Source organism: Bos grunniens, chromosome 10 (genome assembly GCF_055505025.1).
Source record: "Bos grunniens cultivar Pamir isolate PY7600 chromosome 10, Bosgru_T2T1.0, whole genome shotgun sequence".
Taxonomy (NCBI): Eukaryota; Metazoa; Chordata; class Mammalia; order Artiodactyla; family Bovidae; genus Bos; species Bos grunniens.
The window spans coordinates 15,191,279-15,207,206 of NC_141174.1; the positions used below are offsets into that span (position 1 = coordinate 15,191,279).

The 15,928-nt window shown below is 46.7% G+C and overlaps 2 protein-coding genes across 2 annotated transcripts in view; one reads left to right on the top strand and one right to left on the bottom strand.

Moving 5' to 3' along the window:
• Positions 1-8,068, bottom strand: part of LRRC74A (leucine rich repeat containing 74A) — a 30,674-nt gene extending 22,606 nt beyond the window's left edge. Inside the window, exons 1-4 of the mRNA XM_086318897.1 lie at positions 8,032-8,068; positions 6,405-6,533; positions 3,378-3,550; positions 194-301 (exon numbers count right to left, since the gene is read on the bottom strand). Coding sequence (XP_086175023.1) covers positions 194-301; positions 3,378-3,550; positions 6,405-6,533; positions 8,032-8,068 — 447 coding nt within the window. The remainder of the gene's footprint in view (positions 1-193; positions 302-3,377; positions 3,551-6,404; positions 6,534-8,031) is intronic.
• ANGEL1 (angel homolog 1) overlaps positions 1-15,928 on the top strand; it is a 71,957-nt gene that overhangs the window by 26,836 nt on the left and 29,193 nt on the right. The gene's annotated exons all lie outside the window — the stretch shown is intronic.

Below are 15,928 nucleotides of genomic sequence, written 5' to 3' on the forward strand. Positions count from 1 at the left end.
ATGCCCATGGGGAACCTGGTCAGCCTCTTAGGGGTGGAACTTCCTCTGAGAAGTCACTTCTAGTGGGGAGGAGCCCCCAGATTGAGAGCAGAAAGCCTGGAGGCTGGGCTCGGGTAGGGGTCTCTGGCTTGTCTCGAGTGGATTCTGAGGCCCTGAGTGTGGAGGTAGGAACAGGCAGGACCGGGCACAGCACCATCTCCTGAAGGTAGTAGTTTTCCTGCAGCATCTCCACCAGGCTCAGGATGCCCTCCTCCGTGATGCAGTTGTCCGCCAGCTCCAGCGTGAGGACGGTCGTGTTAGACTTCAGCCACCACAAGGGGAGGGGGAGAGAGAGAAAGATGGATGGTGACAGAGTCAGTTCCCTGCCTTTGCCCAGAACCCATCAGCCCTCTTGAACATCCTGGCTGTGTCAGAGGGTATGGAGGTGCGGGCTAGCAGTTCTGGAGTGGAGGAGTGGCTAGCAACAGGGGAATAAGGCAGGGCTACTGCCATCCCCATGAGTTTTGTTTCGTGGTTGTTGCTTCGTCACTAAGTCACGTCCGACTCTTTGAGACCCCTGGTGGACCGCAGCCTGCCAGGCTCCTCTGTCCACGGGATTTCCCAGGTAAGAGTACTGGAGTGGGTTGCCATTTCCCTACTGCAGGGGATCTTCTCAACCCAGGGATTGAACCCGTGTCTCCTGCATTGGCAGGTGGTTCTTCACCACTGACCCACCAGGGAAGTTTTGCTAGGACATGCTTCTTCTGGGCACCTCCTTTCCCAACAAGGGATTCCCAGAGGGGATTTAGAAGGGGGACATGACAACAGAGTCCTGCAAAGGGGAAGGCGCAAGGGTGAGGGGAACAGATTTTAACCATTTAGCCTTGAGGAGAGAGGCCTGTGACCTACTCCAGGATTAAGGAGAAAGTGATACATTTCAGTTCAGTTCAGTCGCTCAGTCGTGTCCGACTCTTTGTGACCCCATGGACCGTAGCTCGCAGGGCCTCTCTGATACATTTAAGAACGGTATTCAAGCCTAACGCATCTCCTGTGCCATCTTGCTCAGAGGCGTCTCTTCTAGTCTAGGCTTAAGGTTTATCTGGACTCTCTGACAGTCAGGATGTTGCCTCAAGGCTGTTTGGAGGGAACTGGAGCTTAAATACTTTCCTAATTGATTTTTATGGGAGTATAATTGCTTTACAATGTTGTGTTAGTGCGTGCTGTACAGCAAAGTGAGTCAGCAATACCCCCTCTTTTTTGGAGTTCCTTCCCATGCAGGTCACTACAGAGCATTCAGTAGACCCCCTGTGCAATAGCATATGGTCTCATTAGCTATCTATTTTACACATGGTATCAATAGTGTATGTATTGCAATGCCAATCTCCCAATTCTTGCCCGCCCTTCTCCTTTGGTACTGATACGTATTAGAACCTAAATCTTAAATCAATATCTACATGCAAGCTAGTCTGCATTTCCATAGGGAACAAGGCAAGTGGAAATGACTAGCATTGCAGCAAGAGGGACTGGGGTTAGCTCTAACCACAACTTCTGTCCTTCCCTTCCCCACCTCGTTCCCTGTGCAGAAAGGCAGAGAGAACAGATTAATCTTTGGATCTGAGCACTTTCGAAGCCCACAAAGCCACGAGAGAAGTAGAATGTGGTAGGAGCTCTCGTCTCAAGCAAAGGGAGAGTGTCACAGAGCGAATTACAGCCACGCAGGGAGGTCCTCCGGGGCCTTCAGGAAGTGTCCTCTGGCCTCAGCTCTCTGCGGGGAGGGGGTGGTGGTGGCAAAGCTCAGGGGCCCTCCCAGTCTAGGCGTCATTTAGCAGAAACTGGGACTGAAGGGCCACTTTCAGAGTCGTCCTGGGGGCCAGCACAGCGTGTGGTGCGGCGGGTGGGCCCGATCGCCAAGTCCATCCACATTCATTTCACAAGGACGAGTATCTATTTGTCACCCTCTGTGCCAGCTGCCCAGGAAACAGGGATAAACAGAAATCATCCCTCCTCTGCAGGGGGTCCACAGCCCACTAAGTCCAGGGGCATGGAGATCGGCGGAGGAGGGATAGATCCCAGGAAGTATGAAAATGACCCCTCCTATCGGGGCGCTCTTCATCTCAGCCAGGGGAGAGCATGACATGTGAGAAGTTCAACTGTACCAGAGATATCAGTAATAATTAAACGTTCAGTCCATGGGAATGTCACAATGATTAATTGTCAAAGGGGTGATACAGAGAGAAGAAAAACTCCCCCTAAACAGAAACTGCTGTTCCTGAGAGCCAAGCGGCCCAAGTCCTGAGTGGATTTCATTATATTCTATTTTTTTTTCCCCATGAAGCTCATGAGGTAATGGTGCATTCCTAACACTTCATTAATCAGTCTTTCAACGCTCCATAAATTTCAAGATGGCTTTGTTCTTTCTCTGCTCTTCCCTCCCTTCCCTCCTCCTTCTGAGGGTCACGTTCAGTGACTTCTTAACGAGCACGCACTAAGTGTAAATGCTGTTATAGATTCAAAAATGAGTGTTTTTTTTTAAATCAAACTTTTTCTTTACTGTCCTAAGTGAACCAACAGCGTTATACTGACATACACCTGCTACATTGTCTGTTTTCCTGAGGTGGAGTCAGTTGTGCGTGCAGAACGCTATATAGTAAGTTCAAGGTCAAGTCCTTGTTCACTCATGCCGGGCTGAGTGAGAACATTATTCCTGTGGGAAAACAGGATTCACTCTGCAGTGTGATCTTGAAGAATTACACCTAATGTTGCCAAAGGCAGACATAGAATTGAATGGCTCAGTAGTGAACTCATTTATCGAAAAGGATAATGGAGATGGGGGTCTTGGAATGGAGACCTGGCTGATATTTTGTCTTGTGTTTTCGCACTAGCATTTGGGCCCTTGCCCAGATCAGTTGCTTTTCCAGTGTCCACAGCCTTGTGCCTTTGCTTCCTGGATATGAAAGAACACAGACTTTCAAGGTCTGGGTCTCTAGTAACCTCTTTCTTAGGAGCTAATGGGCATCCATGCCTATTGGGGAAACAGCTGATAGTGATGCAGAGTCTGGGATTCCAGGTGGTTCAGTGGTAAACAACTGGCCTGCCCTGCAGGAAATGAAGGTTTGATCCCTGGATTGGGAAGATCCCCTGGAGAAGGAAATGGAACCCACTCCTGTATTCTTGCTAGAAAATTCCATGGACAGAGGAGCCTGGCAGGCTGAAGTCCATGGGGTCATAAATGAGTTGGAGATGACTAAGCAGCTAAACAATACCATGCAGAGCCTAGGGCAAGGTGGGCAAGGAGGTGGCAACTCAGGTCCCACAGTAGGGCTCTCTGACTCTTGGGCCCACCACCCTGTCAAGCCCCAACTCTGCCAGGCTTCATGTGCCCGCACTGGCATGCTCACCACCAGGGCTATAGCAATAGCCTTGGTTCCGTTGGGGCCCAGCCCATGGTGGTTGAGGTTTATGTAGGACTCCTCCATGTTCCGGATGAAGTAGGAGACGGGCACTACGCCCACCAGTTTGCAGGCCTCCAGGTACAGCTCCTTTTGTCCAGTGGTGAAAAATTTCTCGGTATCTGCAAAAAAAAAAAAAAGATGCCAGAGGAAGAAGCGGAGTTTCTCTTCTTCCTTTGCCTTATCTTCCTGCTAACCCAGACCACATTTGATTCTGACTGGTGTCCTCTCTGCCTGAGGGTCTGATCCTATGCGTGTATGTTCCTCCAACTGGAAGGTCAGCCTGTGGTGGGAGACTCTGACTCCAGAAAACCCCGTGGGGACGTTTCCCTTTGGTAAGAGAGAAGGTCCCTGGTTTTAGATTCCAAACTACCTGGAAGAAACGATGTGCTTCACTCCCATCTTCCCAGGTTGACTGCGAAAGGGTGTGTAAGGGTGACCTTAAGGATGTGTGAGCCCGTCTGTGCCCACCTGGGGACACCTTTGAAAGGCCAGCCAGACAAAAAGCTGGTGGTTTGTTGACAGTTGAGGGAGTTTCCACCGCAGTTTTAGTTTCACTGTGCTCAGTCGTGTCCGACTCTTCTGTGACCCCATGGGCTGTAGCCCACCAAGGTCCTCTGTCCATGGAATTTTCCAGGCAAGAACACTGGAGTGGGTTGCCATTTCCTCCTCCAGGGGATCGTCCCGACCCAGGGATCAAACCTGCATCTCTGTGTCTCCTGTATCGGCAGGTGGATTCTTTACCACTAGTGCCACCTGGAAAGCCTTTAGTTTCATTGCCACTGTTAAAATGTGAGCCACAAAGATTTATGAAAGATTTAGAGAACTCCCAACTAGGAAAAGCCCAAGTAGGATGCAGTGGGCTTCTATATGTGCAAGAATGAAAAGACTCCCAAATCCATTGGAAACAAATACACTTGGGGGCTGGGGGCTCAGTTCCTTGGACTTTAGACTAGCCTGGCTAGTGGGCAGCAGGCGGTGGGGATGCCCCACGACCCTGTCCTCATTGAACAAGCTCCACTGATGCTGAGCTTCCCAGGGCCACCTGGGGTCTAAGCCAGCATCTGTTTTCCCTTCACATCCCTGGGCCTTTGGCCAACCCACCCTAAACATTTCTAAGACGGACAACGAAAGCTTTGTTGGTGGAAAGACAAAGTCTTTGCAAGCAAGTTGATTTTATAGGCACAGCTACAAATTGGCCTTCTTTTCCAGATGATTGTAGACCAGGGGGTTTTTCGAGCTTCAGCACTATGGACATTTTGAATTGGATCATTCTCTTCTGTGAGGGACTGTTACGTGCAATGTAAAATATTTAGCAGGATGCTTTTCTTCATATATTTCTTTTTGGCTATGCCATGCAACTTGGGGGATCTTTCCCAACCGGGGATCGAACCCTGGTCAGGGAGCGTGGAGTCTTAACCACTGGACCACCAGGGAAATCCCTGAGCAAGATTCTTGGTCTCTACCCGTGAGATTCAAGTAGCATCTGCCCCCTCACCCCACCTCCAGTTTGCCAAGTGGCCCTTGGGGTGCAAAATAGCCTGGTGTACAGAAAGAGCAGAAGTAACATCCGTCTTCTCTCGCTTCTGTTGCCTCTCCACCAGCTTGCTATTCCTGCCCAGGCTCCTGTCTCGGGCCATCATGGGAGACTTCCCGCACCATCCTCAGTATCTCAGCACCGCTGCTGGGGCGCTAGAAACTGGAGGAGCTGAGCCCTGAGTTTCCATCCAACACAGAACTGTGGGGCCCAGATTCACTCCTTAGAGGTTCCTGTTTGCCCAAGCAGGATAGGTAACCCCCAGCTTTGTCCTTGGAACTCACTCTGTTTGCAGTCCGCTGACCACTTCTAGCTGTATTCACTTTAGTTATATTTTCGAGGCCGTTTGCAACAGTCTTATCACTTGCCGGCCATGGGTGTGGGGAGGGGGAAAGAGATAGAAGCCGGAAACTGGGATACAACCTCCATTGTTTCTATCTGACACCCCTCTGACCTTGTAAAATTGGGTGTTGCGATCAGCGTCAGCAGCAACCTTGAAGTGGGAAAGAAGTTAGAAAAGGGACAGCAGGATTCCCGGGGGGTGGCAGGAGGAGGTCTGTGTCGAGGGTGAGGTTGCAGGTTGACTATGAGGGGGAGGTGACTGCGCAGGGGAGCCACACAGCTGAATTCGGCAGAACAGCCTCGCCCATGTGTCTGCAGCCACTGATCACACTGCACCCCCCCAGCTCCAGAACACAGGAGAGGAAGGGGTTCAGTCTGGGGAGTCTAAGGCCAGTGCATCAGGCGGGGCCAGCATTGTTCTGGCTCTGCTTCCTGTGTCCTTTTTCCGCACCTCCTTCCTTGAGGGGACCGGGAGGGAGGAAAGGGTGGAGGTGACGTTTGCAATAACCCTCAGCCAGAGCCCCCTCCCATTGCCCAGACACCCTTGGATTTGTTGAAGGAAAATATGGGGCCCTCGACCGGGGGTAACAAGAACTCTCCTGTGAGAAGAGGAAAGTCGCCAGCATGCCAGATGGGCCCCAAATCCTCCAGGGGCCCCTGGGATATGGCATACGGAGGGCAGATGGACCAGATGGGGTGAACATGGAGTCAGCAGACGCTGGCAGACTTCTCGGCCACTTGCACAGTCTTTCTAAACCTCAGTTTCCTCCCCTATAAAAGGCAGGTAAATAATGCCTACCTCCTGGAACTGGTACAAAGGTGGTATAGAGGCCACTTGCGGAAACATTCAGAAAACCGGAAGCCCCTGCCCTTTTATTGGTCCAGCTTTCGACAAGCTGATGCAATGGGCATGGGGTAGCGGCGACCGCCACCCCCAGGCCGGTCTCGAGGAGGATGAGGGATAACACGGAGCACAGCCACATTCCCTCCACAGCATGTCCCTCCAGGCAGACCCTGGGTCGACAGCAGGGACCGATTTCTGCAGCTTCTGAGCAGGCAGGCGAGCCACTCCTCACCCCTCAAAGGCCTACACTCACCTTCGATCTCAAGATCTGTCTCTGAGCTCTCCCGGGCTGGTTTCTCTTTCTCAACAGCCACGGGGGCTTCAGCCTCACAGTAGAGTGTTTCGTTACTGCTCTGCAGTGCAGACACACTGTCGCTCTCATCTGGAAGAAAAACTCAGCTCCTTAATTCTGGAAACAAAAGCCATCAACCGGCCTTTCCCATGGAGGCCAGAACTGGCGTTCCTGCCCCTCTGTTTCACTAGTCAACGACCTGGGTCTTGGCTGCAGCCACTGACCCCAGCCTTATATGGCTCAAGCGTGCCCTCAGCCCTCTTGGGGGGTCCTCACCCTATGAGCCCTCCCTTCGCTGACACCGGGCAGCCTCCTGTGCTAACTGCCCTCCGTGTTTCCAGGAGGCTTGCCCCTGTCCCAGCCCCTGGGTTGGGCCAGCCTTGGATGTCGACTACTTGCTTCCTCTTTTCCTTCTTTGTGGCTTGGGTGGGGTTCAGGGTCTGCTTTACTCGTTCAGAGAAAGGACATGTATGGATGCAGAGGCTTCCTCATTGGCAGGCACAGAGGGCAAGGGGCAGGGCAGGTGACTTGGGTCAAATGTAAAATAAAATGGAACAGAAGCAGTCTCAGGGAACCAGAGGGCTAACTTGATTCCTAAGGATTTGACCTAAAGTTTCTCTTCCTTCCAATCCAAATTTATGACCATGCAGAAGGAAGAGCTTGCCACTCTCCCTGGATTGAGGGGTTGAGACTAATTGCTATGATTAAATACATGAGTCCTGGGATTTCCTCACACCAGGCCCCTGCACTTGCTAGATGGGACTTTTCTGTCACTGGGCCTCTGATCTGAAACCAGTCCTGGGCTCTTTCCTACAAGCCACACACAAAGGTAGGGCTAGTCATGCCATGTCAGCAGGATGCAAAGGTCTAGGGAAGCCAGGTTGCACCACCAGGTGCCCTGTCAGAACTCAACCAATCTACTCTTTTAGGTGGGCTGAGCATTCATGGCAGGGGTCGCAAGTTTTGGCCACCCAGGTTCTTAGAGAGTAGGGTTCCAAATAAGCTCAATGGAGATCTGTGTCTTTCTCAGCCCATGTCCACAGACCCAAGCTCCAACATTTATTTCCCAGTCTGTAAGTCAAGGTCTGTGTGACAAGGGGTAGAAATATTAATAGCAGTGGTCTGACACTTAGAAGACATACAGCAGCTTAGCCATCAAACATAGCCATCGAAAAGTGATGGTGTCCTAATTTCTTCATTACACAATGTTGGAATTCCATCCAACCAGTGGAATGTTGCTAACTGTTGAACTGGCTATCCAGAAAAAAAGAAAATCCTGATTTGTTAGCCAATGTAGTGATGTAAATATTCCCAACATGGCAGATTCCCAACTACCAACATGATATTAACCAGCTCACAGAATGAAAATTAAAGTCATCCAGAGCTGGTATGAGCTAGTTCTAGCCCAGCATTGCATGAAACTCTCTCGCTCCCTGTTTGGCCAGCCCTGCAGTCATCACACATTATCCCAAATCTATAGGGTCCCAGGAGAAGAGGGAAGAGGGCTTCTGGGTCTGCACGGTCACTAGGCATTACACTTGAGGCAGCCGGAAGGGCCTGAGTGGTGAGACATGGGACGCATTTTCACCTTTTGTCTCAGGCTCAAGAGGTTCGTCATTGTCCATGGTGCCAGGGCCCTCTCGGGGGCTGCTGCCAGCTTCTTGCCACCCTTCTTCTGCTTCCCTAAGAAGCTACCGGTCCATCCACCTCTGTCTCAAAATTTATGTACTCTGCCCTCACCCAGACAGATCTTAGGCAGGGAGCCTGTAGTTATCGTTCCATCCCAGCAAGCCCTGGGGAGAGTGGGGTTTGGTGGGATGTGCCTGGATTTGACCCCAACTCTGTCTGGGAGAGGGAGCTACTTCCTAGGATCATCAGGGAGAGAGATATAGCTCTATTCCTGGGAGCCCTGTTGAAAGGATGCCCACCACCTGCAACTTTATGACTTAGGACCCACTTTCATTTCATCTTCAGCATTCCATGACCTCATGCAGTCATTGTGATCCATGTGGGTAGACCTGGTAACAGCGAGCCTCCCACCTCTTGGTGACCCTGGCAGTCATCTTTTATGTCCACTGGGGCCAAGCCCAGGCTTGGTTGTAAGTGTGCAGGTGTGGGGAGGTGCCTCTCAGTGGAGTTGTATTTCCCTCTGAGTCAGGACCAAACCCAAGCCCCTTAAAAAAGTGACCGTGAAGAGCCACCGCCATGTTCTTCTCTCAAGGTGGTTGTGCTTCAGGTACGAAATATTTCAGTGATGGGTGAGGTCAGTTTTCTTCTTCTCAGTTCTTCTTGCTTTTTTCTTTCCCCCTTGGGAGAGTATCCTCAACCTTGGAGCAGAAGATCAAAAGCAAAGCACGACAAACATATGTTCTATCACTACAATTGGGTGCAGCCAAAGCACTGTTCAAACTGCTGGGCTGCCTAACTTGAAACCATTCAACCATCATTCCCACGCCTGGCTGTTTTCACATGCCTTGGAGTTGAAGCTCACTTGCGTTTTACTGTCAAGAGAATCTGGAGGCGTGTTTGTTCCTTCTTGATAAACTATCAGCACATCAACGGGCAGGTCAGTGACTGGAGGGCTTGGGGATGTGAGAATCCCTCTTTGCCACTCAGAAGAATGATGAAGATCTGGGGATGCATGTAGGGAAAACATAGTTAGAACCTTGAATCAAAAGAAATATGTAAATCTGAGACATGACTCATTCCTCCAGGCATTCATTCTGAAAATTTATGGAGCATCTGTTACATACAAGGCACTAAGATAAGCACCACAGTGGGGAGGGGAATGCAGACATGATTAAGACTTGGGTCTTCCAGCGCGTGTATAATACAAGATAGAAATCAACATGGCCTCTCCTAGGTTGTGAGGGTCCTGGGCAAATACTTTTGGCAGAGCTTCTGTTCAAATAAACAACTTGAGTCATCCTAAATCAGCATGACAACATTTCTAGCGGTCCAATCTCCTGTGGTTCTGTGAAAGAAACTGAACAGGCCAGAAGAAATGGGCACCTCCTAGGATAACTTGGTAGGCATGAGTCCAGAAGACCCTAGGGATATCTGGTCAACCCCCATACTGGAGCAGAGGATAAGAAAGTGAGGTATTTCTCTCTTAAAAGAGAAAAATGGTGACCAGAAAGTATTTAGATCCTGGTCTAAGTTCTGGGTGCTCTGCCTGAACGGTGCCATGTGGTCTAAGGTACCACAGGTGAATTAGAAAATTTGAAGGAAGGCATCTCAAATAGCAACTGAACAGAGACACCACTTATCTGACTCTAAAGGTAGTACTGGCAATTGATAAAGGTTGTGCTGGGGGGCATCATGGCCTCACAAAGAGTGATGCTGGAATGGGGTCAGAGGTTTACAAGTGGATTCAGGGGTTTTGCCTAATATATGTATACAGATAGATGGATATAAATATAGACATGTGTTATGCCGAGATTATTATACATACATATATTTTCTAACTTTACGCACTGGAAGGGACCAGAAGCAGAGACAGCTTAGCAGTGACGAGCATGCCAGTGCCCAGATCTAGGTTTCTATTTTCCTTGGAAAGGTGGGTAATTTCTGTGGTGCCAGCAAAGAAGGAAGGGATCAAAAACAAAAGTAAAAAAAAAGGGGCATGTAGAAAGCGCACAGGAGCCAACCTGAACGAGCTCCCATAGCCAGAATTGGAATTTGAAGAGCAAAATAAATGATAGTATTGTGCTGTGACCCAAAGGATAAAATAAACATCTACAAGCCCATATTATTCATGGGCTCTGAGCAAACAGAGGGGAGGGAAAGGGCACTGGGTGAGTCAAGTTGTCATTCAAAGCAGCTGTATCATTTTGAATTCCCACAAGGAATATATGAGCATCAGTTGCTTCAAATTTGCACCAATACTTGATATTGCCAGTTTTGCTTTTGAGTGTCATTCTAAGAAGTGTGTAGTGGCATTTCACGGTGGTTTTCATTTGCATTTCCTTAATGACTAATGACGTTGAGCATCCTTTCATATGTTTATTGGCCATTCCTTTATCTTCTTGCTATTTGTTCAGATCTTTCGCCCATTTAAGATTGGACTGTTTAATTTTTCATTGAGTGTCAATGTGTTCTAGATATAAGTGCTTTGTCAGAAATGCGATTTGCAAATATTTTTTCTCTCAGTCTGTGGTTTAGTTTCTTACTCTTAACAGTGTCTTTCACAGAGTATACAAATTTTAATTTTGATGAAGTCAAATCGTATCAAAATTATCAATTTTTTTCTTTTATGGATCATGCTTTCAGTGTCATATCTAAACTCTCTACCTAGCTCAAGTTCAAGTAGATTTTTTCCTGTTTCCTGTTATTAGTTTTATAGTTTTAGCTTTTACATTTAGGCCTATGATTCATTAATTTTTTTATCATGATAAAATATACTAACATAAAATTTGCCATTTTAACACTTTTAAGTGTACAATCCAGAGACATTAATTTTACTTACAATGTTTCATAACCATCACCACTATCCATTTCCAGAACTTTTTCTATGATCCACTTTGAGTTAATCTTTAGATAAGGTGTGAAGTATACAATATACATATAAATGCATGCGGATGTTACATGTCCCAGCACTATTTGTTGAAAAGCCTGTCCTTTTTCCATTTATTGGAGAATTTTTTTTTAACCAAAAAAACCCTGTTTATTTTGTATTGGCGTATCAGTTCAGTTCAGTTCAGTCACTCAGTTGTGTCCAACTTTTTTCGACTCCATGAATAGCAGCATGCCAGGCCTCCCTGTCCATCACCAACTCCTGAAGTTCACTCAGACTCATGTCCATCGAGTCAGTGATGCCATCCAGCCTTCTCATCCTCTGCCATCCCCTTCTCCTCCTGCCCCCAATCCCTCCCAGCATCACAGTCTTTTCCAATGAGTCAACTCTTCGCATGAGGTGGCCAAAGTACTGGAGTTTCAGCTTTAGCATCATTCCTTCCAAAGAACACCCAGGGCTGATCTCCTTTAAAATGGACTGGTTGGATCTCTTTGCAGTCCAAGGGACTCTCAAGAGTCTTCTCCAACACCACAGTCCAAAAGCATCAATTCTTCAGCGCTCAGCTTTCTTCACAGTCCAACTCTCACATCCATACATGACTACTGGAAAAACCATAGCCTTGACTAGATGGACCTTTGTTGGCAAAGTAATGTCTCTGCTTTTCAATATGCTATCTAGGTTGGTTATACTTTTCTTCCAAGGAGTAAGCATCTTTTAATTTCATGGCTGCAGTCACCATCTGCAGTGATTTTGGAGCCCAAAAAGATAAAGTCTGACACTGTTTCCACTGTTTCCCCATCTATTTCCCATGAAGTGATGGGACCAGATGCCATGATCTTCGTTTGCTGAATGTTGAGCTTTAAGCCAACTTTTTCACTCTTCTCTTTCACATTCATCAAGAGGCTTTTTAGTTCCTCTTCACTTTCTGCCATAAGGGTGGTGTCATCTGCATATCTGAGGTTATTGATACTTCTCCCGGCAATCTTAATTCCAGCTTGTGCTTCTTCCAGCCCAGTGTTTCTCATGGTGTACTCTGCATATAAGTTAAATAAGCAAGGTGACAATATACAGCCTTGACTTACTCCTTTTCCTATTTGGAACCAGTCTGTTGTTCAATGTCCAGTTCTAACTGTTGCTTCCTGACCTGCATACAGGTTTCTCAAGAGGCAGGTCAGGTGGTCTGGTATTTCCATCTCTTTCAGAATTTTCTACAGTTTATTGTGATCCACACAGTCAAAGGCTTTGGCATAGTCAATAAAGCAGAAATAGATGTTTTTCTGGAACTCTCTTGCTTTTTCCATGATCCAGCGGATGTTGGCAATTTGATCTCTGGTTCCTCTGCCTTTTCTAAAACCAGCTTGCACATCAGGAAGTTCACAGTTCACATGTTGCTGAAACCTGGCTTGGAGAATTTTGAGCATTACTTCACTAGCGTGTAAGATGAGTGCAATTGTGCGGTAGTTTGAGCATTCTTTGGCATTGCCTTTCTTTGGGATTGGAATGAAAACGGACCTTTTCCAGTCCTGTGGCCACTGCTGAGTTTTCCAAATTTTCTGGCATATTGAGTGCAGCACTTTCACAGTATCATCTTTCAGGATTTGGAATAGCTCAACTGGAATTCTATCACCTCCACTAGCTTTGTTCGTAGTGATGCTTTCTAAGGCCCACTTGACTTCACATTCCAGGATGTCTGGCTCTAGGTCAGTGATCACACCATCATGATTATCTGGGTCGTGAAGATCTTTTTTGTACAGTTCTTCTGCGTATTCCTGCCACCTCTTCTTAATATCTTCTGCTTCTGTTAGGTCCATACCATTTCTGTCCTTTATTGAGCCCATCTTTGCATGAAATCTTCCCTTGGTATCTCTAATTTTCTTGAAGAGATCTCTAGTCTTTCCCATTTTGTTGTTTTCCTCTTTATTTGCATTGGTCGCTGAGGAAGGCTTTCTTATCTCTCCTTGCTCTTCTTTGGAACTCTGCATTCAGATGCTTATATCTTTCCTTTTCTCCTTTGCTTTTCACTTCTCTTCTTTTCATAGCTATTTGTAAGGCCTCCTCAGCCATTTTGCTTTTTTGCATTTCTTTTCCATGGGGACGGTCTTGATCCCTGTCTCCTGTATAATGTCACGAACCTCATTTCATAGTTCATCAGGCACTCTATCTATCAGATCTAGTCCCTTAAATCTATTTCTCACTTCCACTGTATAATCATAAGGGATTTGATTTAGGTCATACCCTGAATGGTCTAGTGGTTTTCCCCACTTTCTTCAATTTAAGTCTGAATTTGGCAATAAGGAGTTTATGATCTGAGCCACAGTCAGCTCCTGGTCCTGTTTTTGTTGACTGTATAGATCTTCTCCATCTTTGGCTGCAAAGAATATAATCAATCTGATTTCGGTGTTGACCATCTGGTGATGTCCATGTGTAGAGTCTTCTCTTGTGTTATTGGAAGAGGGTGTTTGCTATGACCAGTGCATTTTCTTGGCAAAACTCTATTAGTCTTTGCCCTGCTTCATTCCGTATTCCAAGGCCAAATTTGCCTGTTACTCCAGGTGTTTCTTGACTTCCTACTTTTGCATTCCAGTCCCCTATAATGAAAAGGACATCTTTTTTGGGTGTTAGTTCTAAAAGGTCTTGTAGGTCTTTATAGAACCGTTCAACTTCAGCTTCTTCAGCATTACTGGTATTGGCGTATAGCCAGTTAATAATGTGATGGTTTCAGATGGACAGCAAAGGGGCTCAGTCATGCATATACATGTATCCATTTTCCCCCAAGCTCCCTCCCATCTAGGATTCCACTGAGCAGAGTTCCATGTGCTATACAGTAGGTCCTTGTTGGTTATCCATTTTAAATATAGCCGTGTGTACATGTCCACCCCAAACTCCCTAACTATTCCTCCCCTCAATCCTTTCCAACCCCGGCAAGGATTTATTATCTTTATACCACTGTCAAAAATCAATTGACAAACCAAAACCACATAATCAGCATCTAACCAGAATGTACTTTAAGCTACTAGTTTGTGAGATAAGCCGCTATGGTGCTGGGAGGTGGGTCTAAGGCACTCAGTGGGTAGGCAGTAAACTGGCTCTACAGTCAATCCACAGAGTGGGGCAAGAGAGACAGTCTTTGGGGAGAGGGAACTGTAATTTTGATCGAAAACGAGTCAACAAGAAAGCCACCCAGAGCAAGGTATGGCCAAATACTAAGGGAAGGACTATTCTCTTCTTTATTGCCAATATTCATGTTACGATCTATTCGTTAGTGGGGATCATGGCGGAGGGACCCTTTACTATCCTATAACCATTTATACCACCCTTATAAATACTGGTAATGTTCTACGGTCCTTATATGTGTTTCAATTTTTCACTCAGTTGTGTCCGACTCTTTGTGACCCCATGAACTATACAGTCCATGGAATTCTCCAGGCCAGAATACTGGAGTGGGTAGCCTTTCCCTTCTCCAGGGGATCTTCCCAACCCAGGGATTGAACCCAGGTCTCCCACATTGCAGGCGGATTCTTTACCAGCTGAGCTATGAGGGAAGTCCCCTTACATGTACAAACACATTCAAATTCTCTAACAGCTATTATAAGATGCTATTTTTATTCCCATTTTATAGATGAGGAAACAGCACAGAGAGGTTAAGTTACTGGCTCAAGGTCACACAGCTAGAGCTGGGATATAAGTGAATTCAGTCTGGCTGCTGCCTCTCTACACTGACCCTCTTGCCGTTCCTTGAACAAGACAAGGTTGTCCCCCACTCAAGGCAGCTGCTGTTCATGGTTCAGAGGAGGGTCTGTGCTCAGGTTATGTATTTCAAGAGTTGGCAAATTAAAGTCTGAGGACCCAGTCTGGTCCATTGCTTGTTTTTGTAATAAAGTTCTGTTGAACACAGCTGTGATCACTCGCTTAGGTATTTCTGTGCCTGTTTTCATGCTACAATGGTGAAGTCAAGCAGTTACTACAGAGATCCACGGCCGGCAAAACCAAAAACATTTTCTATCTGGTCCTTTAGGAAAAAGTTTGCTGTTGTGTTTGATGACCGTTAGTATGGGATAACTACCGAAGGTCCTAATATTCCGTAGGAAGGAGTGGAGAGCCAAGGGTCAAGGATAGCAGGCAGAAATCATGTAAGGAGGCGGGAGGAGGAAGCAGAAGCACAGAAAGAAACAGAGCCTTCATTATTAGGTGTAATAATATCCAGTTTTATGTAAGGGCTGGTTTTCTTTAAATGGCAACTGCAAATCAAATTGGATTTCAAGTATGTGGGAGACTCTGAAAGAAAGGCACTTTCAGAGTTATTTTTTAAAGCAAATAAACTTTTGCAAAATACATAGAAGTTCCCCATTATGTGTCTACTTCTGCAAGTTTGGGTTTTATTATGCTTGATTTCCTTAAGAACTGGAGCTCTTCAGAAAGAAGGATTTCTTATTAATTAATTATTAATGAATGAATGTGTTGAATATCTTGGTACTGAATATCTGTCTGTCTTCTTTGGAGAAATGTCTGTTTAGGTCTTTTTCCCATTTTTGGATTGGGTTGTCTGTTTTTCTCGTATTGAGTTGTGTAAGCTGCTCGTATATTTTGGAAATTAATCCTTTGTCAGCTGTTTCACTTGCTATTATTTTCTCCCATGCTGAGGGTTGTCTTTTTACCTTGTTTATGGTTTCCTTTGCTCTGCAGTCTTTTTGTTTGTTTTTACCATGTTATACTTTTAAAAAAAATTATTTCTTTTTAATTGAAGGATAATCGCTGGGCGATGGGGATAGAGTGGGGAACCTTGTGAAGGATACAGTATACTGAGAGGTACTGATGAGTGAGCAGACAGTGACAGTCTGGAACCCAGAGTAAGCGAGGATGTTTCAGAAACAAATAAGGAGGGCTGCAGTCCAGATGTGGGCAGTCATGAGTCTGTAGGCAGGTGGGTGTTAGAGACCTGGAAATGCTTTCTTGAGGAAGGAAGGTCTAG